A 25649-nucleotide genomic window follows, 5' to 3' on the forward strand; every position below is an offset into this window, starting at 1 on the left:
ATAGTAACTTACCTTCAAAATTAAGTCACTGAAAATTAAAGCAATCTAGAACTATATGCAGTTATGCCAATGCTAACATGGTTTTGCAAAAGACACATTACTGAACAAAAAATTAGGCTTAGGGCAACAACAAAATCCAATAAACTATAACTAGTTAATAATAAAACTAAGAAGTAAAGAGCTACAATTCTAATATGTAAAAAAACGTTTTTGCAAACTGTGAATATTTTTTCAGTAAAATAACAAAGTAGACCTACATGGTAATTATAGTAACCGCAAAATCAATCAAGTGTAACTGGCCGGGAACCCATGTGCAGTGATGCATAACAAGATATATTAGCCAGTCAAGGAGATTGGGGCCCTAAAACATTCCAATGGAATATGGGTAGCCACGCTAGCATACAGTGATATTTGACAGCCAACAGTAATTTCAAATTGCGAAGCTGGTATTGTGAACTACAGTGGTCGACAAACTGTCGGCCTTTTAGCCAATTTTAATGGGCCGCCAGCTATTTAATATTATTTCAGTTTTATCATGTAGTTGTGGGCCGCGTGATATCAGTCCTATCATTGTACTGTATTTGAAAAGTTGGTTTGGCTAAGAGTGTTTGATGTTAGTGTAGAGTACGTAGGCCTATTGTTATTTGTTGGTATTATTCGAACTTAATCTTTTATAACAAACTTATTGACGTGGCCAAACCGCAGTCCTCTCACCATTAAACATTTGACCGTGTCTGTAAACAAGTGACATGGAGATGTTACCCGTTAACACGCCTCTGCTAAATGCTGGTATGACCAGACGATGTGTACAAAAGCTGTGGGCATTAAGCCAAACGAGGCTAACGAAACTTAACCAACTAAAATAATGTAACGGACAGAAGTTATTATGCTGGACCGTTATTTGGCCTACTGTGCATGGACCTTAAGGTATTCTTATAAGTTGATTGCCGTTCTGATGTTATACAATAAACTCAGATCCGTTTAATACCTTGCTGTGGCTAAGCTGCCAGAACACGCAACCTTTCAAGCAACCTTCAAGTCAACTCAATAAATGATGCCGGTTTCAATCTTCAACTAGCAACAGCTTCAAACCAAAATCAGCCCTGCATTAGCACATTGTTGCATCCCAAAGTATGCGTTTAGCCAAGTTTAACCATGTAAATACAAATTGAATTCCTGTTAGCTATTATAAACGCCGTTGGTTTCGAGCAGTATTCGAGTCTCGTTTATGGTCACGTATCGGTTTAATTAAAGTTTTTGTTTGTGCTTCGCGCGATCAGACTGGATTTTAGCTGCATATTTTCGCACGAGGTCGCTCCAGAACACAAGATGATTTTTCTTTTGACGTAACTTTGTGTCGTCATTCTGAACATTGTTCTACTAGAGCAAATCGAAAATTACAAAAGGCAAATATCATTACAGCCTCTGAAACAAATCTAATGCGTACTATTCCCCAGGGTACAGCAACAAAATTGCCTTAATGTTCCACTCTAAACAACAAACTAAAGATATTGTCCACACATTGGCGTTGCAATAAAAAAAACATTTTGCAAAAATCCCTTTAAAATCACCCTTTTTCGTTTGTATTTGTAAGGGAAATATGTTATATCACTGTTAGCCTGCGAAACTAATTTAATCTGCAATATCCGGAGAGACATTTAAAAATAAAATCAGTTGTTTTGCTATTTAGGCTTTCAATTCGTTTATACTGTAAACGCTATTCCAAGATAACGGTTTCGCAGGCCATTGGACAATGCTTTATGAATTAAAAACATCCTTTTAAATCAATATTTATAGGCGCGGTTATGCCATAAAACGAATTTAACAAGCCGACGTTATATAGACTTGCTAGTCTATGCGGCAAGCTCTATGTTAAACACACAGTTGACTTTCTTAAAATTTTAGGGAGGTTTTCATCAACCCTTGAAAAGTCATTTTTACATTAGTTTTGTTAAACTTTCACTGTTTACTTTTTCGACTTTTGTTTTACGTTATTTTGGGAGATGAAGCCTTGCGAAACGCGACTTTGTATATCATACTTAAACGCTGGGTGCCAATGCAATTTTATGCCAATAAAGTTCAACCGAATATAAACAGAATACGACAGCAAAATGGTTATTAACTATATTGAACAAGGTTGCATGTTAAATATCTGATACTTTAGGTTTTTCTAAAACAGGTAATTTCATCCCGTATATTTGCTAAACAACTAAAAAAAAAGCATTAATTGTCGTATTTTGTTTATATGGAAAAAATAATCGCTTTTTCTAGCATTTATACGATAGAATACTTCGAACACTTTGCCATGCAATTCCACGGACCATTAATGGCGGTGTCATTTAACGTTTCCCAGAACTGCTTAAAGTGTAGACAGCTGAGAGACCATTGTCATTTCGGCGAATTAATTTTTCATGCTTTTTTTAACATTTTTTACGCCGTTTAACACAATTTCACATTCTTTTGCCTACGACGTATAAAACTGAACTACAATTAAATATTTTCACGGTTTTTGTCATCAATATAATCAGATTGTCAATTCATTCAGATATTTACAGCAAAACAGGTTATTTTTAAAACTATCCACACATAAAATTTCCTAAAAAATTACATACATCTACTAGCAAGTATTCTTAACAAGATAAGCATAGTCTCCTACTCTGGTCATTCAGATATTTTCAGCGAAATAGGTTTTCCGTAGCCCATTTGTGCTTAAAAACAAAAAAAAGTAAAGTTTGGGGGGTACATTTGGTCGAATTTTTAAAAACTATCCGCACATTAAATTATCCTAAAAATTTCCATACAACTACTAGAAAGTATTCTTAACAAGATAAGCATAGTCTCCCACTCTGGTCATTCAGATATTTTCAGCGAAATAGGTTTTCCGTAGCCCATTTGTGCTAAAAAAAGTAAAGTTTGGGGGGTACATTTGGTCGAATTTTTAAAAACTATCCGCACATTAAAATTTCCTAAAAATTTCCATACAACTACTAGAAAGTATTCTTAACAAGATAAGCATAGTCTCCCACTCTGGTCATTCAGATATTTTCAGCGAAATAAGTTTTCCGTAGCCCATTTGGGCTTAAAAACCAAAAAAAATTAAAGTTTGGGGGGTACATTTGGTCGAATTTTTAAAAACTATCCGCACATTAAAATTTCCTAAAAATTTACATACAACTACTAGAAAGTATTCTTAACAAGATAAGCATAGTCTCCCACTCTGGTCATTCAGATATTTTCAGCGAAATAGGTTTTTGTGCTTAAAAACAAAAAAAAGTAAAGTTTGGGGGGTACATTTGGTTGCATACCTCTCTAGTAGCCTCATTAAGCTTATATGTGGCAAGTAATTTTAGGGTTTCACGTTTATTTTGTGTTAACCAAATAATTGTTTTTTTAATATTTTGCAAATGGCGTCAAACGCAAAAATGGTATAACCTACCTTGATCCTTTAAAGCAGTGGTCGGCAAACTGTGAACCGCGACCCAAATGTTGGCCGCAGAGCCATTTTAGTGGCCCGCGAGTTACTTTTAAATGGTTTATTGTTATCATGTAGTTGTGGGCCGCGTGATAGCCGTGCATTCATTGCACTTCATTTTAAAAGTTTATGTGGCTGAGAATTACACTGTCTCAGCCTGGTTCAGGCCCGCGCGCCAAATGTGGCCATGTTCTTCCAACTGAAACCTGTAGGCGCAATTTTTTGAGTTTCGCGTGATAAATGTGGTTTATTTGCATAATACGTGTTGTTTCTGTTAGGGAAGAACACGTTTCTTAAATTACTTGATCTATGACGTTACTTGTGACGTTAATGGTGCGGATTTTTATGTTCTTCTATCAGTTTTACTTTAATCCAGTGTTTCTTAACCTTTTTTGCTTAAGGGCGCACGTTAGAGACGTATGAAAACGTTGCGGCGCACCTTACGAGCGAAGCGAGCGCGAAATTTTTTAGGTGTACCGGTATTTCTCTTAAATTGTCTTCATTATGCCAATTTTGATGGTAATTGGCTTTTATGAATTTGTTGCTGATGAAACTACTTTTATTTAAACATTCTAACGTAGTTGGTTTCGGCAAACTTGTGTGTTCGTTTAGCATCAGCTTCTGTGCTTGCTACTGTACCTTGCTCTCAGTATGTTTTATCAAGGACACATAATAAAAGCACAACGTTTTCAACATCGTCACCATTGCGTGAAGGAATTTATCCGGGGGAACCAGACCGTGGCCCAAAACAACACCCTAGACCTTCTCTGGGGCTGTTACTATAGCAACCTCAAGGTCCGTGCGTCACATTTGGTGGTTTTCCATTGGTTTCCGGCTGAAGTGAAAATTTGTTTCTCTCTTAAGCAACCTAGAGAGTGTTGCGTACTTAGCTGCATTAGACGCTTTTCTAGTCGTCGTGTGTTCTAGCTTACTTGTTTGCGTATTTTATCAAAGGGAGCGTTGAACAACTTGCTATTTGACACCAACCGAATCTGTAATTACAGTAAATGGAGTTTAATAAGCATATATTTTATCTACTTTACACAAATTTGCGTAGTTCAATAAATATAGCCTAAAGCGTTCCACAAGCATGTGGCGAAAGTGTATTTTTTTATAGTGTCTATAAATCAAAACTGTTTTTATTGTCATGAGGAACTGCTGTGTTTGGGATAAGCTGGTTTTTTTCGAAGGTTAACCGAGATACGCGACGCCTTTAATTTAAAACAATTTTAGCAAAATAGGATTGGACATACTAAAAACATAACTCAGATTTTTTCAGTTAAGCGGAAAATACAGCTGGGGGTGGGGGGGCATGACCACGCTCCCTTGGATACGCCCATGTTTGTCGGTTAGGCCGAAGCGGTTCCGCTTCAATTTAAAGACGAGCGTTGGTTCCGTTAAACTTCAACAAAGCAAGAAAAAAGGTTTGTGAGCGAACAAAATACGCGAGAGTCTGCATCGCAAGGTTGTCTCGTACTTCGCTCGACATTTACCACTTGTTGTTCAACCATTAGCGACTGAAAGTTTGAGATTTTGGTGAAAACCTTCTAAATGTAACTCAGAAAACAAAAGCATAATTAAGTTCGGTTCAAAATATTTAAAATTAATGCCTTTTTATTAGTTTTAATCGATTTTTTTTAATTAAAAGCAGTCGTTATGTTTGCCTTACTGAAGGTTTTGTCAACAGAATTTGTTTACTATGTTTTTGCAAAGTAACATGTCAAAAATTCACGGTAAATCTTGTATTATTTGACAACTTTTTTAGCCGGTTTTGGCGCAAATTTTTATGGTGGACTTACTTTATGACGTCATTAATAACCGTTACTATCTGATTAATAGTAAAGACTACCATTGTCATTTCGGCGAAATAATTTTTCATGCTTTTTTTAACATTTTTTACGCCGTTTAACACAATTTCACTTTGTTTTGTCTACGACGTATAAAACTGAACTACAATTAAATATTTTCGAGTTTTTTGTCATCAATATAATCAGATTGTCAATTCATTCAGATATTTACAGCAAAATAGGTTTTCCGTAGCCCATTTGTGCTTAAAAACAAAGAAAAATTGAAGTTGGGGGTACATTTGGTCGAATTTTTAAAAACTATCCACACATTAAAATTTCCTAAAAATTTACATACAACTACTAGAAAGTATTCTTAACAAGATAAGCATAGTCTCCCACTCTGGTCATTCAGATATTTTCAGCGAAATAGGTTTTCCGTAGCCCATTTGTGCTTTAAAACAAAAAAAAATTAAAGTTTGGGGGGTACATTTGGTCGAATTTTTAAAAAACTATCCGCACATTAAAATTTCCTACAAATTTACATACAACTACTAGAAAGTATTCTTAACAAGATAAGCATAGTCTCCCACTCTGGTCATTCAGATATTTTCAGCGAAATAGGTTTTTGTGCTTAAAAACAAAAAAAAAAGTAAAGTTTGGGGGGTACATTTGGTTGCATACCTCTCTAGTAGCCTCATTAAGCTTATATGTGGCAAGTAATTTTAGGGTTTCACGTTTATTTTGTGTTAACCAAATAATTGTTTTTGTAATATTTTGCAAATGGCGTCAAACGCAAAAATGGTATAACCTACTTTGATCCTTTAAAGCAGTGGTCGGCAAACTGTGAACCGCGACCCAAATGTTGGCCGCAGAGCCATTTTAGTGGCCCGCGAGTTACTTTTAAATGGTTTATTGTTATCATGTAGTTGTGGGCCGCGTGATGGCCGTGCATTCATTGCACTTCATTTTAAAAGTTTATGTGGCTGAGAATTACACTGTCTCAGCCTGGTTCAGGCCCGCGCGCCAAATGTGGCCATGTTCTTCCAACTGAAACCTGTAGGCGCAATTTTTGCGTTTCGCGTGATAAATGTGGTTTATTTGCATAATACGTGTTGTTTCTGTTAGGGAAGAACACGTTTCTTAAATTACTTGATCTATGACGTTACTTGTGACGTTAATGGTGCGGATTTTTATGTTCTTCTATCAGTTTTACTTTAATCCAGTGTTTCTTAACCTTTTTTGTTTAAGGGCGCACGTTAGAGACGTATGAAAACGTTGCGGCGCACCTTACGAGCGAAGCGAGCGCGAAATTTTTTAGGTGTACCGGTATTTCTCTTAAATTGTCTTCATTATGCCAATTTTGATGGTAATTGGCTTTTATGAATTTGTTGCTGATGAAACTACTTTTATTTGAACATTCTAACGTAGTTGGTTTCGGCAAACTTGGGTGTTCGTGTAGTATCAGCTTTTGTGCTTGCTACTGTATCTTGCTCTCAGTATGTTTTATCAAGGACACATAATAAAAGCACAACGTTTTCAACATCGTCACCATTGCGTGAAGGAATTTATCCGGGGGAACCAGACCGTGGCCCAAAACAACACCCTAGACCTTCTCTGGGGCTGTTACTATAGCAACCTCAAGGTCCGTGCGTCACATTTGGTGGTTTTCCATTGGTTTCCGGCTGAAGTGAAAATTTGTTTCTCTCTTAAGCAACCTAGAGAGTGTTGCGTACTTAGCTGCATTAGACGCTTTTCTAGTCGTCGCGTGTTCTAGCTTACTTGTTTGCGTATTTTATCAAAGGGAGCATTGAACAACTTGCTATCTGACACCAACCGAATCTGTAATTACAGTAAATGGAGTTTAATAAGCATATATTTTATCTACTTTACCCAAATTTGCGTAGTTCAATAAATATAGCCTAAAGCGTTCCACAAGCATGTGGCGAAAGTGTATTTTTTTATAGTGTCTATAAATCAAAACTGTTTTTATTGTCATGAGGAACCGCTGTGTTTGGGATAAGCTGTTTTTTTTCGAAGCTTAACCGAGATACGCGACGCCTTTAGTTTAAAACAATTTTAGCAAAATAGAATTGGACATACTAAAAACATAACTCAGATTTTTTCAGTTAAGCGGAAAATACAGCTGGGGGTGGGGGGGCATGACCACGCTCCCTTGGATACGCCCATGTTTGTCGGTTAGGCCGAAGCGGTTCCGCTTCAATTTAAAGACGAGCGTTGGTTCCGTTAAACTTGAACAAAGCAAGAAAAAAGGTTTGTGAGCGAACAAAATACGCGAGAGTCTGCATCGCAAGGTTGTCTCGTACTTCGCTCGACATTTAGCACTTGTTGTTCAACCATTAGCGACTGAAAGTTTGAGATTTTGGTGAAAACCTTCTAAATGTAGCTCAGAAAACAAAAGCATAATTAAGTTCGGTTCAAAATATTTAAAATTAATGCCTTTTTATTAGTTTTAATCGTTATTTTTAATTAAAAGCAGTCGTTATGTTTGCCTTACTGAAGGTTTTGTCAACAAAATTTGTTTACTATGTTTTTGCAAAGTAACATGTCAAAAATTCACGGTAAATCTTGTATTATTTGACAACTTTTTTAGCCGGTTTTGGCGCAAATTTTTATGGTGGACTTACTTTATGACGTCATTAATAACCGTTACTATCTGATTAACAGTAAAGACTACCATTGTCATTTCGGCGAAATAATTTTTCATGCTTTTTTTAACATTTTTTACGCCGTTTAACACAATTTCACTTTGTTTTGTCTACGACGTATAAAACTGAACTACAATTAAATATTTTCGCGTTTTTTGTCATCAATATAATCAGATTGTCAATTCATTCAGATATTTACAGCAAAATAGGTTTTCCGTAGCCCATTTGTGCTTAAAAACAAAGAAAAGTTGAAGTTGGGGGTACATTTGGTCGAATTTTTAAAAACTATCCGCACATTAAAATTTCCTAAAAATTTACAAGAAAGTATTCCTAACAAGATAAGCATAGTCTCCCACTCTGGGCATTCAGATATTTTCAGCGAAATAGGTTTTTGTGCTTAAAAACTAAAAAAATTAAAGTTTGGGGGGTACATTTGGTCGAATTTTTAAAAACTATCCGCACATTAAAATTTCCTACAAATTTACATACAACTACTAGAAAGTATTCTTAACAAGATAAGCATAGTCTCCCACTCTGGTCATTCAGATATTTTCAGCGAAATAGGTTTTCCGTAGCCCATTTGTGCTTAAAAACAAAAAAAATTAAAGTTTGGGGGGTACATTTGGTCGAATTTTTAAAAACTATCCGCACATTAAAATTTCCTAAAAATTTACAAGAAAGTATTCCTAACAAGATAAGCATAGTCTCCCACTCTGGTCAATCAGATATTTTCAGCGAAATAGGTTTTTGTGCTTAAAAACAAAAAACATTAAAGTTTGGGGGGTACATTTGGTCGAATTTTTAAAAACTATCCGCACATTAAAATTTCCTACAAATTTACAGACAACTACTAGAAAGTATTCTTAACAAGATAAGCATAGTCTCCCACTCTGGTCATTCAGATATTCATTCAGCTAACGTGAAGTTTTGTGCTATTTGACAAAGTAAGAAAACGACAAAACAAACATAGTTTATAAATTAAAAGGTTTAATGGCGCTGGTCTACAATCCTACCACATTTTCTTCCGTGCATTATTTGGATTAAGGTGTTTAATTTAAGTATTGTGATTATATTTATTCTCCCATATTTATTTTTTCTTGCAATTTCAATTTTGACAACTCATTAACTGTCAAAAAGTGGTAGTATTTTAGACAAGCACCTATTTAATACTATATTTATAAAGCAAAATGTATAACAAGTAACTTAATTTAGATATTTTGTCAATTATTGCACTTTGCTTCTCTTTGAACTACAAATTGTTACTTAATGTACAGTTTGTGCTAATTTAACTTCCTTTTTGTTGTCAAGTTGATTTTGTCGTATTCTTATATATACGAGTGTTTTAGTATTGTAGTGACTAACCCCCATTTTTGTATTATTGTAGAAATATTGCTTTAAGTTTTAAACTGCCACATTTTGCAAAATGGCTGCCAAGTACAAGGTTGTGATGATTCGCAACGGCGAAAGTGAATGGAACAAAAAAAACAAGTTCTGCGGATGGTTTGACGCAGGGCTAAGTATAAAGGGATTAAAGGAAGTAAAAGAAGCAGGGGAGGCTCTAAAAGATGCCGGTTACAAATTCGACATCGCTTACACTTCGGTGCTAAAAAGAGCCGACAGCACCCTTGAAGAGATTTTACAAATCCTTGGGCAGGGGGACCTTCGCGTTGAAAGGTCTTGGCGCCTCAATGAGCGCCATTACGGAGGCCTAACTGGCTTGGACATAGCCGAAACCGTAAACATATACGGCGACGAGCAAGTACGCATTTGGCAAAGAAGCTTTGACACTCCACCACCTGAAATGAAAGAGGATCATGAGTACTATGAAATAATCGCAAAAGATGAGAGATACAGCAGCATGAAACCAGGTGATATGCCGACTTGTGAAAGCCTCAAGCTGACCCTCAAACGGGCGCTTCCGTACTGGAACGACAGCATTGTTCCAAGTATAAAGGCTGGAAAGAGCATTATCATTGCATCGCACGGCAACAGTCTTCGAGGCATCGTGAAGTATTTAGATGACATGTCTGATGAAGCCATTATGGCACTGAACCTGCCAACTGGGATCCCCTTCTATTACGAACTGGACGAAAACATGAAACCGGTCACGTCTATGAAGTTTATAGGAAGTGAAGAGACAGTTCAAAAGGCAATGGCAGCTGTTTCAGCACAAGGCTAATCAAAGTAGTCTGTCCAAGCATTTCGCCCCCATATAAAATTCAATATGTTAACCAGAAAATTATTTACACTCTTGTTTTGGATATTTTGTATTAATAGAGTACTTTTGTCATGCCTGTAAATGCACAATATTTTCTGTTTTTGTTTGTTGTAGCAGATCTTACCCAAAAATGCTTTTATTAATATTTGTATGAATATTTAAATGTTGTCAAAACAGTATATTAAGCATTAATTTCTTGTTTGGAAGTCCACAGGAAATTAAGATTATGTTTAAAGCAAAATATACTGTTGATCAAACCAATTAATCTATCAGTAAAAAGTAATTTTACAAAATTACATAAAAATAGTTATAGATAGAAAAACCATAGCATCTGACATAACAAAATTTTACATCACTAATAACAATTTGTTGTTTAGAATTGACATTTTATTTGTGGTACAGTATCAGGCACTGCTCTTAGCAGTCAAAAACAGGTTTCCGAAACAAAATGTAAAAAGTTTATTAAGTCAGAGATATTAAATGTAATTTCAACCAAAAATAATAATCATCCTTTTTTATGTTGAACACAAACAACAACATTGTAGCATTTAGCCTACTTTTACGTCACTATACACGTGACCATTGTCCACTGACGTGTGACCGCCGCGCCTAGCGAATTGCTTTTCCGCTTTTGACAATTGATTCTAATTTATACGTCTTACTGATAGGCGGCCAGAATCCACGCGGTATTATCGCGTGTGTACTGAGATTTGCGATGTAACAATCCCTAAGACGACAGAAGAAAATTCCATGGGCAAGTTGACCCACAATAACTTTAAAGCCAAACGCTAAGCTTACCGAATTGTGCATGAAATTTATCGCCATGTGTCTATTATTCGATGTATCGCATTTCATCAATGTACGCCTGAAATTTATTTGTGTCACAAAGGGTCCGAGCGACCAAGAAAAATAATCGTTCAAACTTTGTTTATAAAACAGACAGCCTTCAGCTGTTCATTTGAGTTGCCGCAGCTTAAAAGAGCCCGGCCAAACATTTATTGTTTCCTGTATTGCATCTTCAATCGTTTGTGTACATATATATCACGGAGAAAAATCTTTTACAAAATCGCCCCCAAAAAAATCATAAAAACACCCATAAAACGTTGCTCTCTTGAGTTGTAAATATATTGTTTTCTAATAACGCCACGCTTGTTTTTCGCTCGCCATTTTTGCATGCTATTTCTCTTCATGTCCCACAGCTTTCGAACATGCACTCAAACCAAATCCTAATATCAATCTTCCAGATCTCTTTTCAAATTAATGAACAACCCTTCCTACGTCTGGCTTGTTCATTGGAAGGGGAATTCTGTAGCATTTAGCCTACTTTTACGTCACTATACACGTGACCATTGTTCACTGACGTGTGACCGCCGCGCCTAGCTTACTAATAGCGGCTTGAATCACCGCTCTGTTTATCGCTGTATTTCTGAGATTTGTAAATATACTCTAAGAGCAACTATCTACTGAGTGGATTGTCTTTGCTTAGAGTACAAGAAGTTAGAGTCGGATTAAGAACTTGTAAGAGACTTAGTCAGCCGTCGACCCTCGTCTACAGGGTCAGCAGCCTTCTTATAGCTCCCTACGAACTCTCCACGCTTCAACATAAATATGTTTTTAGCAAAACAACTTTAAATAAAATGTAAAAAAGGCAATTTAACATTACAAAAAGTTTATTAAGATGAACGTTTACTACAGTTTTAATAATATAGTAACTTACCTTCAAAATTAAGTCACTGAAAATTAAAGCAATCTAGAACTATATGCAGTTATGCCAATGCTAACATGGTTTTGCAAAAGACACATTACTGAACAAAAAATTAGGCTTAGGGCAACAACAAAATTTAAATTCGAGTTCCAATAAACTATAACTAGTTAATAATAAAACTAAGAAGTAAAGAGCTACAATTCTAATATATAAAAAAACGTTTTTGCAAACTGTGAATATTTTTTCAGTAAAATAAGTAGAGTAGACCTACATGGTAATTATAGTAACCGCAAAATCAATCAAGTGTAACTGGCCGGGAACCCATGTGCAGTGATGCATAACAAGATATATTAGCCAGTCAAGGAGATTGGGGCCCTAAAACATTCCAATGGAATATGGGTAGCCACGCTAGCATACAGTGATATTTGACAGCCAACAGTAATTTCAAATTGCGAAGCTGGTATTGTGAACTACAGTGGTCGACAAACTGTCGGCCTTTTAGCCAATTTTAATGGGCCGCCAGCTATTTAATATTATTTCAGTTTTATCATGTAGTTGTGGGCCGCGTGATATCAGTCCTATCATTGTACTGTATTTGAAAAGTTGGTTTGGCTAAGAGTGTTTGATGTTAGTGTAGAGTACGTAGGCCTATTGTTATTTGTTGGTATTATTCGAACTTAATCTTTTATAACAAACTTATTGACGTGGCCAAACCGCAGTCCTCTCACCATTAAACATTTGACCGTGTCTGTAAACAAGTGACATGGAGATGTTACCCGTTAACACGCCTCTGCTAAATGCTGGTATGACCAGACGATGTGTACAAAAGCTGTGGGCATTAAGCCAAACGAGGCTAACGAAACTTAACCAACTAAAATAATGTAACGGACAGAAGTTATTATGCTGGACCGTTATTTGGCCTACTGTGCATGGACCTTAAGGTATTCTTATAAGTTGATTGCCGTTCTGATGTTATACAATAAACTCAGATCCGTTTAATACCTTGCTGTGGCTAAGCTGCCAGAACACGCAACCTTTCAAGCAACCTTCAAGTCAACTCAATAAATGATGCCGGTTTCAATCTTCAACTAGCAACAGCTTCAAACCAAAATCAGCCCTGCATTAGCACATTGTTGCATCCCAAAGTATGCGTTTAGCCAAGTTTAACCATGTAAATACAAATTGAATTCCTGTTAGCTATTATAAACGACGTTGGTTTCGAGCAGTATTCGAGTCTCGTTTATGGTCACGTATCGGTTTAATTAAAGTTTTTGTTTGTGCTTCGCGCGATCAGACTGGATTTTAGCTGCATATTTTCGCACGAGGTCGCTCCAGAACACAAGATGATTTTTCTTTTGACGTAACTTTGTGTCGTCATTCTGAACATTGTTCTACTAGAGCAAATCGAAAATTACAAAAGGCAAATATCATTACAGCCTCTGAAACAAATCTAATGCGTACTATTCCCCAGGGTACAGCAACAAAATTGCCTTAATGTTCCACTCTAAACAACAAACTAAAGATATTGTCCACACATTGGCGTTGCAATAAAAAAAACATTTTGCAAAAATCCCTTTAAAATCACCCTTTTTCGTTTGTATTTGTAAGGGAAATATGTTATATCACTGTTAGCCTGCGAAACTAATTTAATCTGCAATATCCGGAGAGACATTTAAAAATAAAATCAGTTGTTTTGCTATTTAGGCTTTCAATTCGTTTATACTGTAAACGCTATTCCAAGATAACGGTTTCGCAGGCCATTGGACAATGCTTTATAAATTAAAAACATCCTTTTAAATCAAGATTTATAGGCGCGGTTATGCCATAAAACGACTTTAACAAGCCGACGATAGACTTGCTAGTCTATGCGGCAAGCTCTATGTTAAACACACAGTTGACTTTCTTAAAATTTAGGGAGGTTTTCATCAACCCTTGAAAAGCAATCATTTTTTTACATTAGTTTTGTTAAACTTTCACTGTTTACATACTAGTTTTATTTTTCGACTTTTGTTTTACATTATTTTGGGAGATGAAGCATTGCGAAACGCGACTTTGTATATCATACTTTAACATAGTTTATAAATTAAAAGGTTTAATGGCGCTGGTCTACAATCCTACCACATTTTCTTCCGTGCATTATTTGGATTAAGGTGTTTACTTTAAGTATTGTTATTATATTTATTCTCCCATATTTATTTTTTCTTGCAATTTCAATTTTGACAACTCATTAACTGTCAAAAAGGAGAGGGGTTGGTAGCCGAGGTCGCATATACGGGCGTTTATGGTAATTTACTACAGCACTTGATGAGTGTGACGTCACGATGAAGACATGATATGACGTCATAACTGTCAGGCAACACAAACACTTCATATTGGCCTACTAAAATCTGATAGAACGCCATTCCGACACCTTACACCACACTGTATGTTCGGTAGAGAAATTCGCCCGTATGTGCGACATAAACGCCCGTATATGCGACCTCGGCTACCAACCCTGATGAACCAGGTTGCAAAGTTTAGCCTATGCAGAGAATTAAGTAGCCCATAAGCCCACTAAGCCGCGGCCATAGTCGCACATTCTATGTAAAATCCCTTTAAAATGCGCTCAGCCGCAAAAAGTCTTTCAAACGCATGCCGCCTCGCTAACAGCTTTAAGTATATAGCACTTCATTATCAGCTATGCAAATTTTAAAAACAAAGATACAGCCGCGCAAATTTGAGAAGAGATGTAAAATCGTCTCCCCCAAACAATATACAAAGTTTCTAATTGGATCGCTAACCAATTTTCTTTAAATAAGGTATGGAATAAAATTGGGAGCTGTTATCACCGTAGGACAAGGCCTGCGCGCGGATAAATTCCTCGCTCAGTTGACCACTCAGCGGCGGTCATAGTCGCGCATCTTACGCAAAATCAACGTAAAACTAGACAGGGTGTGCGGTTTTTGTATATTTTTCCAGGGGGTATAGCGCGGTTCTACTCTATTATATCAGGGGGTATGGTGCGGTTCTGCTATATTATACCAGGGGTGTACAGCGCAGTTCTACTATATTTTACCAGGGTGTCATTCCTTAGTTATTCTACATTCTTTAAACGGGTCTTATTTGTCAGTGTCCATATACTCCCAATGTTGTGCTTCCAGTTTCGGTGCTTTAGCAGGCAAAAGCGGATGTGGCCCGAAGTTGCGTGGTATAGGTTGGACATGATGCACTTTTACAAGATTGATTGCCAGTGGTCTTAATATAAATTTGGCTGCGAAGCAAGCCTATAACTTGTCTTTATAATTAAAAAATATTTGACAATTTTTTCTTGCACCCCTGTACGCCTCTCATTGGGGACAAAAGTCAATAGTGTGACGTAATCGATTTAGTTCTTTACAGCTACATACTCTAACCTAGCGGCAGAAAACCTTCAATGCAGAATTTGTTCATATCGCTTGCTTTATTCTGTCCGCGAAGCGTCTGGCTGCCTACTGTGCTTTTTTTGTCCAGCGCGTGCAACATTTATTGTGCGAAGTGGCTTGTCTCAGTGAAACTAAGCACGTGCGACTTGCCTTTTAAAAAGAGGCTTCTCTTAGTAAATTAACTTATTGCTTTTACAAAACAACATATTTTACCGCCGCAGATTGAAATGAAAAATTGTGGAGGCAGTGTACACCACTCTGTTTCCAGTTTTTGTTCTATGAATGAAATCACTTTAATTTCTATATTTTTGTTTAGTTATTTTCCTTCATAGGTTAATTATTTTAAATTGAAGTTCAAAATTGGCCTGAGGAGCAATCTATAATTTGTCTTTATAATTGAAAACTATTTAACAATGTTTTCTTTAGTTTTTTAGACACCTCTAAACACAAAAACGGCCGAATTTTAATTTTACCCCCCTAAAATACTCCCCTATTTTCAAGAGGTAAAATGTTTATTTTAACATCAGCTTTAAATTATTCTCTAACATTTGTGAAATTTTCAGAGTTTTATGTCATTTCCTTCTAGTGTAAATATATCATTGAAATTTCCTAAAGTGTTGTGCATTTTGACCCCCCGGATGAAAAGTTCAGGGGTAAGGTTTAAAATTTTGTTACTTAGCATTGTATATGTCATGTATCCATCATCCATAAATATATCAGATTTTTTTTACATTTTTTCATCTCTGAAAAGTGCCGAAAACCAAAATTAACAAAAAATGACAGTTTTACCCCCCTAAAAACCACCCCTTAGAACCTAGCCAATTTTTTTTTATATTAGAAGCAACTTTGGGAGGGCATTTAACAGTTGTGAAAATTTCATGTTCCAACTATGTTTTTTTCCTTGTCAAAAGTGAGCCATAAAAATTGACTGAAAAAAAAAAAAAAAAAAAAAAAAAATAATTCGGATAAAAACAACATGTGTCCAAAAAAAAATTTTTTTTTTCGGGCCACATAAAAATGGCTCAAAATTTCTGTCGCGCTAACGGCTTTCAGTATAGTACTTCATTTCCAGCCGTGAAAACTTAACAAACAACTTATTACAGCAAAAAATACTTTCCTATCGGCTCTGATTTGATATTCGCTTAATTTAGTTAAATTGTTTTTATTGTTGTTTTTTTGTAATGATTTAGTTGAATTACTCAGCACACCTTAACAATAAACAACGAGGAAAAACTTATTGTTCGTTTAAAAAAACACATGCGATTCAAAATATAAAGTTTAGTCAAATCGGGAAAAAACCCTAACATTTTATATATTCTTTTAACAAATAAAATTGTGATTTAGGTTGGAATAATTTTCTAGATACAAGTTTCTACAATAAAAATGTTTGCATAACAAATTCGTGGAAAAAAACATAAACAAATGAAAATTACAAATTCAAAAAAAAAAATGCTACGTGTGCGAATCAGGCGACTCTTTTTTTCCCTCTTTGTGCGTTGCGTAACGGAAATGACGTCACGCAAAACAAGATCGAAGTCGAACCAGTTGCCGAGTTTGGATTTTTGCTCAGTTCACTAATCAGCTGTTACCGAGTAGTTTGTTGTGTGCTAATGAATAGGTATTGTAAGCATCGATAAATTGTTATTGTAGTGTCGATAAGTAAATTTTGTGAGTTTTTACGCTTTTGTTTACAAAACTTAGGGCGCTGGTCTACAAACCTACCACAAAGCACATTATTTGGGTTAGGGTGCGGGTTAAGGTAGGTCAAGTATTATTATTAAATAATAAATATAATATTACTTGACCCACCCACACCCTAACCCAAATAATATGCGTTGATTTAATATTTCTGGTAGGATTCTAGACCTGAGCCTAAATTAACATACAAAGTTGCAATAGTAGTAATTTAATAAACTTTGAAATTTTGAAAAGTCTTAAAATTCATTTTATGCCAAGCTTAAGTTATGTGTGCAGCAAGTGTCGGTAAAATCAACTGTAAACTATATTTATATTTGTTATTGTGTTGACTATGGCATCTTACTATTTTGTTTTTAAATTATATTAAAATATGTTGACCAATCCAATTTTAGATCTTCGAAAAATTCTTTAAATAGACTGTGAATTTCCTTAATTTTTTTCATAAAATTGTGTGGCAACCCTGTATTTGGTGCATTTTTGAACCTTGCGTTAAATGTTGTGCCTGTTTTATTATCCAAATAGATTGCACACTGATATCGATTTTCATTTTCTTGTCAAACGCCAAGCACCAACCAACCATTTTCTGTCCTGTCATGCATACGGAGACCCTAGATAATTTCGCCAGCAAGCAGTATGAAGAAAAAGAGAAAAAAGAAGGCTACTTCACCGTTCTTAGCTCAAAAACCGCCGCCGAGGAAATTCTCCGGGGCAACTCTAAAAACACCCCCGGGCCTCGGCAGTGCTCCTGACGTCCCCAGCAGGTGATTGTTTGTATGTGTGACAAAACAATAGGTTGTTGTCTTTATTTAACATACATGGTTGGAATGTATGATTGTTTTGGATAGCCCAACTGCATTCCATAATTCATTGCCGCCAAAGAACCACACAAAACATTTATAGATCCGAAATCCAACGCCAAATAATGCTATTCATATTGTAACATGACAATATTTTCACCAAATGATACGCTGGTGTAGTTTTGCACAGCATTTTACACCAAAGATCTTTGGTGGAAAGACACAGGAATGCAATTGGGTCGGATAGGAGCCGATACCTAATGATAAGTACTGGGTTGTACAGGTATAATTTAAATCTGCCTAGATTGAACAGTTTTAAATTTTTCTAAAAAAAACTTCTAATTAAACTGAATTATTGCATCATAAGCAGTCTTGGCAGTATTCAAGTAACTTCCTTTAGTGAACTTGTGTAAGTTAAAGTGAAGCTTAGTTGATTCCGGAACAGTATTTGGAGCTAAATAGTTCAGTAAAAATTATAAAAGTAAAATTAATTTTAAAGTGTTTGCTGAGAATTGCCCTTTTCACTAAAAAATAACATATTTTAGAAGTTTTCTGTGCGTTTAGGTCACAAGGTGTACAACTTAAAATTGGGTGGCATTCACAAAAAGTTTGAGAACCACTGACTTACACCAACCACTGTTTTGGCATTTCAGGCTAACTTGTAACAGTGGTGATGTGAGTGTGATGAAATTTGCCAAGGAAATTCTGCAAATCAAATCGTGTCCTTCTGTCTGTGGTGATGTTGTGATTCGCTCTTTTATCCGTCAAATAACCGAACGGGTTGTTGTTCAATGGGACACGGTAAGCTTAAATATTTCTAAGTATATAAACTATTGCTCTGCATCTAAATAACATGTATCGAAAAACAGCTCTTCTGGCTGTTGTGGTTTTACTCAAATATTTTAATGACCCATAAAGGTCATCTTTATCAGGGTTTAGTGAGAACTTTAAATAAATGTCAAAATAAATATATATTAGGGAAAAATGTAACTATACCTACAAAACTTTTAAAAGGCCTACAAGAATGCATTTACAAATGCACAAACAGCCTTTTTAATTAAAGTTACAGTTTTGTTTAGCTAATGCCAAAATCAAGTGAGGATGATTTCAGTGGTTCGTTTAAAACTGGTTGGACTAGTTTGTTATAAATCGGACACATATTATGTGACTTGTATGCCTGACACAATTTATTGCCCTAGCTGTTGCCTGCTTGCCTTTTTCTCTGAACTTTAGGGGAGTTTTCATGTTTTTTTTGTAGTTACAGATAGACTTTTTCATATATAAAATTATTACTATATATTATTTAGCCTTAGTGTACCTCAGAACTTTCTAGAGATACTTTTGGTGTGAATATACTGTTGCTGCCAGGCATTATATTAATTATAAAGAGGGTTCTTCCGACAAATATTTCTTCTGTGCCGACGTTTCGATAACCTATCCGGGTAATCTTCTTCATGGCATATTAACTAGTTAATATTTGTAAAAACATCTCTAAAGAGATTAATTTACCCAGTTATGGCTTCGCCCAGTTTTGGTTTTCAGATATTACTCACTCTGTTTTTTGCCAAAAAATACAAATAAAAATAAATATTTTGTGGGATTTTTTTAGGTTCAACAGGGCGACCTGCTGTACGTTCGAGTACCACTCGAGGTCAGCAAAGACAGCTTTATTGAGCTGCTCGACTTTGCAGAAGAATCGCTCGACGTGCAGCAAGTTATTGTGTGTGTGAATCGTCAGCACCCTGACTTCAACAACCTGATTCGCACTTTCTGCTTCATGGGTTTTCAGTCTATTGCCCCCTACTCATTGGGAAACCCCCAAGTTACAGTGACCCCAAACTCTCAATTTCACTTTCTCGGATACGATTTGGAATAAACTGGCTCTCTTAAGACTTTATGGATTATTGGGTGATCAAACAAACACTATAAATATATATTTAATATGTCAATTCGTGTCTGGCTGTTTTCACTTGTTAATTATTAAGATTCTTTATATAGTGTTTCGTCGATGTATAATTTCCATTCGATTCGTTGTCCATAGAATGTTGCTTTTTCGGCGTTTTGTCTTGTGCACTTTCCTAACACATTGTACTTATTGTCGAAAATGTGTGTACCATCAAAAACTCGCGCTTGCATAATATTTCTCGCCTTTAAAAATCTTCCTTCTACAAAGACGTGGTAGTGTACTGATCAGCGATACAACCCACAAAAAATTGACTTAATAGCATTTTGCTTATTATTTTACTTTGGTAGTTTAAACTCTGGTCTTGATGTCCTTTGCTTTGTGTACATATCGCTTTGCATACGTTTATGGTAAACACACATCGTCCATTTAAGTTATGATTTGTAAAGTATTGACTGTGCATATTATACGTGCAAACAGTGGTAACGAAAAATCTCAAAAAACGAACTTTAACATTGAACTGTGCAACTTGGTACCTAGATGTAACTGCACAGTGCACAACTATTACCGGGCGCTATTTTAAAACAACACTTACCCGATAATAAACTACCCGAATGACATTGTATTGTGTTGTATTGTTGCAGGCGTTAAGGGGCTTAGGTTGTATGAGGTAACCCTGACGCTTGTAAGCTTTATGACCGTCTGGCAAACAAAACAGATGAAAGGCACCTTCTATGTGTTGTACGCAGCCTTCGCATTGGTCCAAGTACAATCAGCTATCGCGCAAAACGGACTGAAAGACTTTTCGCAGTGGCGTTTCAACAGCGCTTTCGCCCAGCAACTACCAGTCGAGGCGCAAAAAGGAAATCACGTCCGGCAAGTCCACAACGCTGTTTTTTCGCGGTGTGAGCCCACGCCCTTGCAAAAAGACGTCCGACTAAGGCTGCTGTCTCGCGAGGCGCTCGAAGACTGTCTGGAACTGGATTTTACAAAGGCCAGGCAAAGTCTTGAGTTCAGAGATTTTGTCAACGGCGTTACAAAGCCGGGAAACTTAACGCTTGCGCACAGGTAGACGCTTCTAACATGCGTTTTGCGTGGAATGAATGCGCGAAGTCTTGTGGGTGTAATGTTGCGTCAGCTGACGCTTTTAAGTGCGCGCTGCTGGTTCACTGAAAATTCTTTGTTAAATTGTAAAGCCACAGCATAGTTAAAATCGCAGCCTAGTGCTCATATTTGTAACTCAACATGGTTTAAAAGCAATTCGTTAATAATGCTGAAATACTGCGATTGAAAATAACCAAGATGGCATATAAGTAGAATCATTTATACGATTAAAAAATCTATAAAATCCACATACAAAACCCATTTAAACTAAAATGGGCAGTTCATCGGCTTTGTTTAAGCACAATTAGCGTTTTAATCAATCAGCTGGTCGGTTGCTGACTTGCTGATGGCCTGATCTATTTTAAGCCACGTGTCCCTTCGCCCTTTACCAAATCGCCCGAGGCTAAAACAAGTCAAAATGAAATCGCCGGCTATTCCGTGCAGATTACGAGCAGCAAAGCGTCAATTTAGTCTCCCGCAAATCCGGTATTGATTAATATTCGTGTAACACGAAACTGGGAACTATGCCAGTTGGAACTATGATTTGCAAGAAAGTTGAGATTTTTTGTAAATGACGCCATATGTTGACGCTAAATGTTCACTCACAATCACCAACTAAAAAACAAACAAAACTATCTTGTTAGTAACATTCGTTAAACTCTTTTTCAAACGCCACTTTTTATCACGCGATAATAAATCATACACAAAAAAACAGCCTTTTCTACGGGGCATTGCATTCGTCGTCAAAAGGGTTGACACCAATTTAATATTCAGCGGCATGTGTATGTATCAACATCCAGCATATTTGCCCCATCGTGTTTAGTGTTTGCGCATAGTTTTGTTCGCTTAATTAACTCTTTGACATCTAGATGTCCATATAAACTGAAATAATTTCGTTTTAAGTTTGCGCACTCAATTCGATAAACTCTTGTTGATCAAGGTATTATTACATACATCCCTTAAATAGTATCCTAGTGGGGTATCATTAATGTACCTTTCCACAAAATTAACAACTGTGGCCCAATCCAATATTGCACTACGTTCCTTACAATGTATTTGACAAAGACAAGAGCTGATAGAAAGTCAGTCATTTTAAAGGGATTTCAAGGGAAATAAAAGCAGCGTCATCATTATTTTAATTTGATTGCATAGCTGCCTTGACATAGCGCAAACGTTTTGATTGACAGGTACGGTGGGCACCAATTCGGCGACTGGGCGGGCCAGCTGGGCGACGGTCGGGCGCACTTTCTGGGGGAGTACGTTAACCGGCGCCAGGAACACTGGGAACTCCAGCTAAAGGGCTCCGGGAAAACCCCCTACTCGAGACACGGCGACGGCAGGGCGGTCCTTCGTTCCTCGATCCGGGAATTTCTGGCCAGCGAGGCCATGCACCATCTGGGGGTACCTACGTCACGCGCCGTGGCCCTGGCTGACTCGGCCGACCTGGCCCTGCGGGACCCGACCTACAACGGAACCATTTTGGCCGAAAAAACGGCCATCGTTTTACGCCTTGCCCCTTCGTGGCTTCGTTTCGGCTCTTTGGAAATCCTAGCCAAAAACGGAGAAGTCCCACTCTTGCGAACCGTCCTCGACTTCGCTATACGTCATCACTTCAATGACGTCACCGATGCCGAAGACCCGGATCGCTACGTTAAGCTGTTCGCCGCCGTACAGAACCGCACCGCTCATATGATCGTGAGGTGGATGACGGTGGGATTTGCTCACGGCGTGTGCAACACGGACAACTTCAGCCTCCTTTCACTCACGATAGATTACGGACCATTCGGTTTCGTGGACTCGTATGACCCCAACTTTATCCCAAATCTGTCCGACGATTCTGGGCTGTACGCTTTGCACAGGCAACCTTCAGCAGCCTTATTTAACCTACACAAGCTCTACGAGGCTTTATCGATCGTTATGACGCGTCAGCAGCGCGAAACAGCGCGCAAAGGCCTGAGAAATTTCGAGGCTGATTACCAGCGCCAGTTGTTGATTGAATTCCGTCGCAAGCTCGGACTTATCGATTCGCGCCAAGGCGACGCTATGTTGGTAGCCTCGCTGCTGCATCTAATGCACGAAACTGGTGCCGATTTTACCGCCACTTTCCGCCAGCTTGCCGATCTCACCTTGGACGACCTTGAGCGCGCCCACGTGCCAAGAGATCTGTGGGCTTGGCGCGACCTCAGCACACACAGTTTGTTTAAGAACTGGTGCAAAGCCTGTCGCGAGCGCGTCATCAGAGCGGAACCTACGCTGACACCGCGCATGCGCAGGTCACGCATGAACGCCGTCAACCCGAGGTAGGTTTATCTTGCGGTTTTTTGTGTTGTTGATTTAAGCTCTTGTACTGGTTTGTGATTTTTTGCTGACTGTGCGAATCGTTGGGTGGATGCACGGACTTATGGCCAGTTACTATTGCTAGGGGTTCTTGATATCGTAGATTTGTTCTTTAATAAAACACGGTTATTTTTTATACAACGATGTATGAGTATGTCGAGCATGTCTGAATGCCTATTTTACAGGCATTTGATTTTCCTTTACGATTAATGATTCTCTTAACGGTGTCGCATTGTATGACGAATTTATCTTATCTCAATACCACACAAAAATATTTTCATTCAAATTTTCAAAGGGTAGAAATTCAATCAAAATCAGGTAGATCTGCGAAATTGGACGCCATTTAACCATTCGGGTGCTCAATGTAAAGCAAAAAAGGTTTGTTTAATGATAATTCCACATTCAAATTTCAATTTCGTTGTAAAATAATCGTAAAAAGTTTAGCACTGCTTTATAAAGCAATAAAAACAAACTCCCCCTCTTTGGGTCTTACGCATTAATTACAAAGCATGCTAATATGTAGCAGTAGCTTACACGGGTAATCGAGCATTGGTCTTGCGCTAAGACCATCATTATCTCCTAATCCAGCTAAACCAACAGGAACTGCAGCGATAAGCCAACGCCTGAACAGCTATTCTGTTTCTTTTTTAAATCGCGTACACAGCAATTCGTTGCCTCCACAAACATAGCTCCAGACTTGGTTATGAGAAAACAAAACAGTAAAAAGGAAGTCCTTAAACTTTACAGGCGGGGCATAAAATATAATTGTTTAGATGGGACGTCACGAGTTACGTCATAATACAATTGCTTTTTGAGAGACGTAAAAGTGTGCACAAAAAGCAAAAATGCATTAACTAGAAAATGAACATTAATTTGTAGTGAGTCTGAGTCCGTAGTATATGTAATGTACGTGATGTATATTTTGTATGTATTGTATTCTATGTAATGCAAGTAATGTAAATTATTATGTAATTTGAAACATCAAGTATCGCAAAACATTTTGATATTTGTCGATTCTTGTTGTTTTTTTGTTTTTTTTTATGTTCAAATAAAATCTTATCTTATCCTATCTATACGGCGGTGGGCTGTCGACACGTAAAAAACGTAAATACATTTCACGGCGCCTCAAGTTTGGACTGAGTTATAGTCCCGGCCATGAATGTTTGAAAACAAGTCGCAAAAAACCATAACCCTTACTTATGACCAAACAGCCTTAACTTGGGAACAAATCCTAACCCCGTTCTTTGCCATTTTTCAAAGGTACGTGCTTCGAAACTGGATGGCGGAATCGGCGATTCGTAAAGCGACGGAGGGAGATTATTCGGAGACCTGGCGCATTCACATGGTGCTTAAGCGACCGTTCGAAGAGCAAGCGCCCGCAGAATACAGTGGTTATGCCGACAGACCGCCCGAATGGTCACGAAACCTCAAAGTCAGCTGCTCGTCGTAAACTAGAAGCGTGTGCTCTGAAGTTCCCTTAGGAAAATGCGGTATCAACTAGTCGACATTTGATCACGAATTGACGTGAAGACAGCTTGGGAATCATTTGACTCATGATTATTCTATGACGAACCCGTCGCAATGCCCTGGAAAGCCAGCGCGCACTACAGTAGAGCTACTAAACAGAGCGTGGACTGGTGCTACAACGCGTATACGCAATCATGGTTAACTTACAAGCAAGTGGTCAACATCTTGGGGCATAAGTGTACCGAAATGGGGCTTGTAGTTCAAAGCAGTGGTGAAAGTAAGCCGGAACGGCGTTCGGGTAAAAACAATTTTTTATACATAGTATCGGTAAAAAAATATTTTTTTTAATATTTTTCTTAGGTTAGCCCGCCATTTCCTCGAATATTTTTAAACTATGGGGTTTCAGTTGCTTATTTGCACACGATATCGAAAGATGATTTGGGTTAAATCTTACATGTTTCAGGCGCCCCGTTATGACGCAACTTTGTGACGTCATCCAAGAAAATTTTCATGCCTTTCAGTAAGATTCTTTTTCACTATGCACGGATCTGTAACGTTGCTTGGTAATGATGAATTTTACAGCCAAAAAGGTCGAATAAATCGACATCATCTTGATAAATTATCAGTTAATTAACTGATTGGCCCAAAGTGTGAACCTCATGGCGGAATCAAGCCAACATTTCAAACGCCTTGGATACTTCTGAAAGCATCTAAAATAATCGATTAGTTAAAATGCCATATTTCAGCCTCTGCTCAAACATTAGTGAGCAATAGTTTCCTGCCAACTGCGAATTCGTACAAAAAATTCGGCGAAGTGTGTTGTTTCATCCGATTAATCTATTTATCTCTTGACATTTTAAAACCCCCCATATGCCAATGTCATAATATTGTGTAGTTTATAGTCATAGGTGTAGGTTTTATGCTTTAGGTGCTGGTCACATACAGTATAGGAAAAACAACGCATTCTTACAAACGTTTCGCTATTTTACCTGCAAAAATACCAGAGTGTTTTAATAACTTCGCATTGTACTTGAAGACTACACGGTGCTTGCAATTAACAACGAAATGTGCTTATATATTTTGCTGTTTTGCTT

The 25649-nt window shown here is 37.3% G+C and overlaps 2 protein-coding genes and 1 pseudogene across 2 annotated transcripts; all 3 read left to right on the plus strand.

The window, feature by feature from the left end:
- The first annotated feature begins 9313 nt into the window (after positions 1-9313).
- LOC146139261 (phosphoglycerate mutase 2 pseudogene) lies at positions 9314-11596 on the plus strand (annotated as a pseudogene).
- A 5457-nt stretch (positions 11597-17053) lies between these two features.
- On the plus strand, positions 17054-20272 carry LOC146139262 (ornithine decarboxylase antizyme 2-like). Its single transcript, XM_083391260.1, has 3 exons — positions 17054-17708; positions 18398-18545; positions 19354-20272. Exons 1-3 carry the CDS (start codon positions 17581-17583, stop codon positions 19618-19620), a joined length of 543 nt encoding a protein of 180 aa, XP_083247386.1. The 5' UTR covers positions 17054-17580; the 3' UTR covers positions 19621-20272.
- A 2-nt stretch (positions 20273-20274) lies between these two features.
- On the plus strand, positions 20275-25649 carry LOC146139263 (uncharacterized). The gene is made up of 3 exons (XM_083391259.1): positions 20275-20715; positions 21939-23051; positions 24349-25649. The coding sequence occupies exons 1-3, from the start codon at positions 20342-20344 to the stop codon at positions 24536-24538; spliced, it is 1677 nt and encodes a 558-aa protein (XP_083247385.1). The 5' UTR covers positions 20275-20341; the 3' UTR covers positions 24539-25649.

This window comes from Ascidiella aspersa, chromosome 6, assembly GCF_963924565.1.
Source record: "Ascidiella aspersa chromosome 6, kaAscAspe10.2, whole genome shotgun sequence".
Taxonomy (NCBI): Eukaryota; Metazoa; Chordata; class Ascidiacea; order Phlebobranchia; family Ascidiidae; genus Ascidiella; species Ascidiella aspersa.

Coding starts and splice junctions, on each gene's coding strand:
- LOC146139262 (XM_083391260.1), top strand. CDS start 17,581: ATGAAGAAAAAGAGAAAAAAGAAGGCTACTTCACCGTTCTTAGCTCAA. Junction 17,709..18,397: donor GCTCCTGACGTCCCCAGCAG/GTGATTGTTTGT, acceptor TTGGCATTTCAG/GCTAACTTGTAACAGTGGTG. Junction 18,546..19,353: donor TTGTTGTTCAATGGGACACG/GTAAGCTTAAAT, acceptor GGATTTTTTTAG/GTTCAACAGGGCGACCTGCT.
- LOC146139263 (XM_083391259.1), top strand. CDS start 20,342: ATGACCGTCTGGCAAACAAAACAGATGAAAGGCACCTTCTATGTGTTG. Junction 20,716..21,938: donor AACTTAACGCTTGCGCACAG/GTAGACGCTTCT, acceptor TTTGATTGACAG/GTACGGTGGGCACCAATTCG. Junction 23,052..24,348: donor ATGAACGCCGTCAACCCGAG/GTAGGTTTATCT, acceptor CATTTTTCAAAG/GTACGTGCTTCGAAACTGGA.